The 3,251-nt window shown below is 24.5% G+C and overlaps 1 protein-coding gene across 1 annotated transcript in view; it reads right to left on the reverse strand.

Annotated features, from left to right (window-relative positions):
* LOC107622669 (glutamate receptor 3.6-like) overlaps window positions 1-772 on the reverse strand; it is a 7,798-nt gene extending 7,026 nt beyond the window's left edge. Inside the window, exon 1 of the mRNA XM_016324652.2 lies at window positions 502-772. Coding sequence (XP_016180138.1) covers window positions 502-772 — 271 coding nt within the window. The remainder of the gene's footprint in view (window positions 1-501) is intronic.

The following is a 3,251-nucleotide window of genomic DNA, read 5'->3' on the forward strand; positions in this document are numbered from 1 at the left end:
TTTCAGTAAAAAGTATAAATTATTTTAGTTTAATTACTCTGTTGGTCCTTATAGTTTCGCGAAATTTTTAATTAGGTCTCTATACTTTTTTTTCTTTTAATTGGATCCCTGCACCAATTTTTTTTTTTCAATTAGATCCTCTTAATAATAATTGGTTTAATTATATAGGGACCCAATTAAAAAAAAATAGTACAGGGACCCAAATAAAAGGGAAAAAAAGTATAGGGACCTAATTAAAAATAAAATTTGGTGCAATGACTCAATTAAAAGGAAAAAAAGTATAGGAACCTAATTGAAAATTTCACGAAACTACAGGACCAACCGAATAATTAAACCAATTATTTTTTTTAGTAAAAAAAATCTATTAAAAAATATTATCACATGCAATGTACATATATATTTTTTCTAAATTTGATAAATATTCGCTCCTCACCTGATTCTACTCTTTACTAAAGAAATTTGTAAACAAAGAAATATGTATGAGATTTATAATGCACTTACAGTCAATGATTCCTAGAAATCCAGTTGATAGTTTTGTGTCTTGCATAGAGATGTTAAGCTTGGTTCCACTGAGAATGGTTGAATCTGAATTTACATCATTCACTGCTGCTTCTATAGCAATTTTTGCCACCTTTCCAATGGTTGAGTTGAGAGCTAAAATTGCTCCTATGTTAACATTAGGAGGTGGTTTTGCACAAACATTATTGCTGAATAATATTCCACTACTTGAAACAAATATCACAAACACAATAACAACCCAATCTTTGCTCATCTTCTATATATATTTGTACTGCATATATGCATAACAAAAAAAAAAGTCACTCTAACATGCATGTCATTGTAAGTTAAAAAAATATATATATATTTTAAACACTATTAGAAATTTAAATTAAGGTTTAATTACTCTGTTGGTCCTATAGTTTCGTGAAATTTTCAATTAGGTCCCTATACTTTTTTTCTTTTTAATTGGATCCCTACACTAATTTTTTTTTCAATTAAGTCCCTCTTAGTAGTAATTGGCTTAATTTTATAGGGACTCAACTAAAAAAAAAGAATTGGTACAGGGACTTAAATAAAAGAAAAAAAAAGTGTAGGGACCCAATTAAAAAAAATTTGGTGCAAGGACTCAATTAAAAGAAAAAAAAAATATAGGGACCTAATTGAAAATTTCACAAAACTATAGAGACCAACAGAGTAATTAAACCTTAAATTAAAGTATATATTTCGGTAAACTAATTTTGTAAAGATAAAAAAATTTAATTACTATAAAAGACGGGTGTATAAATAAGCACTAACGTACCTATTAATTCAATTTTTAAAAATATGTATAATAATAAATGAGATGTTAACTATTGTGATGATTATTTCATATTTTGATCATTTTAAAGGAGGAAGCTGAAAGCTTTGAGAGAAATTTACAAAGTATCAAAAATTAAAGGTGTTTCCCTTGCAATTTCACATAAATAATTTATTGTCTTTGGCATGCTTATGCTCCATAGAATGGAGTCCTTTTATATAGCAAGTAGATCATGATGCATGTGTTTAGTGCTTTCAAAACTTTTAGCTATATCCAAACTAATTATATATATATAAATAGGCACTTCTATGTTAAAGTATTAAATGTAGAAAGTATATTGAAAAACTTAAAATTTTAGGTTGCTTTTGGTTTATTTTTTTCATTTTTTTTATTTTTAGTATTATTTTTTGTTTTTGAAATTTTATTAAGGAAAAAAAATAGTAAAAATAATAAAATTATATTTTCTGTTTCTTTACTTAAAAAAAGTTAATCAATATTAACTAACTTTAATGTTTAAATATTTAATTTTAGATTTTGAATTAAAAATTTACTATTTAGAATAAAAAAAGTAAGTGAAACAAAATAATTAAAAAAAAAATTAATTATCTAACATTACTCTTTGTTCAAATATCTTATGCACCCGTGTAGCAATTGTCATCATCATCCTCAAGAAGAAATTAAATAAGGTTTTCACATTTCACACTTCCATTTATTAGTGGGCACAGTTTGTGACAAACAAAGAATTGAAGCACAAATGCACAATGCAAGCACTAATAATATTTGGTGATATTATTGAAGATGACACAGGAAAAGTGCACCAATAATATTGCCGCAAACATAGAAACAGAATCTCAACTTCAATCTTGCAAGAGATTATATGAAAGAGATAATATAATGGGCTGGTCTACCAATTTAAATGGATCATGTTTAGTTTGTTTAATTTTAATTTTTTACATATTTAATTTATTTTTAATTTTGGTTGCACCCATGTTGGAAATAAAATTTAAAAATATTCCATTTAATATTGGGTTTTCTTAATTGTAAAATCTTAATTATGTATTTAAATTATGAGATTGAAAATTAAATCAAATCATGAGGTTCTTTAATTTAGAAAAGGTTACATAACATGTTAGTTCACAAACTTTATTTTCTAAATACTTGCACCTTTAATTTAACCACTTATTTTGTTTGTTAAGGAATTATTTATTTAACCATTTAATTTCTTTATTTTCGAACCTTTATTTAAGGAATTATTTATTATTAAGTCTTAAATTCAAGTAGGAAATAAATTAAGACCACTAATTTCTCCTTGACAAATTATCATTGCAAAAATATTATTTGTATACTAAAATCAGCCATCAATATATTTATAATTAAATATATATGTAATTTAATTTAATTAATTTTTAAAATATATTTATATTTTAATATATATTTTATACTGATAGTTGATTTTAATAGCTGAATTTAATATACACTTAATATAGTCTTTATTATTGTCACTTGCAATAGATAACCTAAACTAATCAAAATGATTGATTATTATATTTTCATTTAGTAGTTTACTACTTCTTTATCTTGGCACCTTGAAGTTGACTTCTGGTCAACAAGTCAATGAAGTGATTCACAATTGGTTCAAATGAGAAGAAAGATAGAAGTCAAGTTAGTGTTACACGTTTTAACCCTAATCTACACCACACACACTACACTTTTTGTGTAGTTGCCTTGAAACTAGGATTATTATATTCCTAAGCAAAGAAGAGGAAACTCAGTGCTATTGTGATTTATGTTTTAGAAAGTGTGTTTTAATTATTTGTATAGGTGTTTTTTTTTATTTGTCTTATACTACTTTTTATTTTTTGGATTTACTAAAAATTAAATTTTAAATTTTTTAGATATAAAATTATGATATTATGTCATGAAATTACTCGTCTAAAAAATTTAAACTGATAAA

Source organism: Arachis ipaensis, chromosome B10 (genome assembly GCF_000816755.2).
Source record: "Arachis ipaensis cultivar K30076 chromosome B10, Araip1.1, whole genome shotgun sequence".
NCBI lineage: Eukaryota > Viridiplantae > Streptophyta > Magnoliopsida > Fabales > Fabaceae > Arachis > Arachis ipaensis.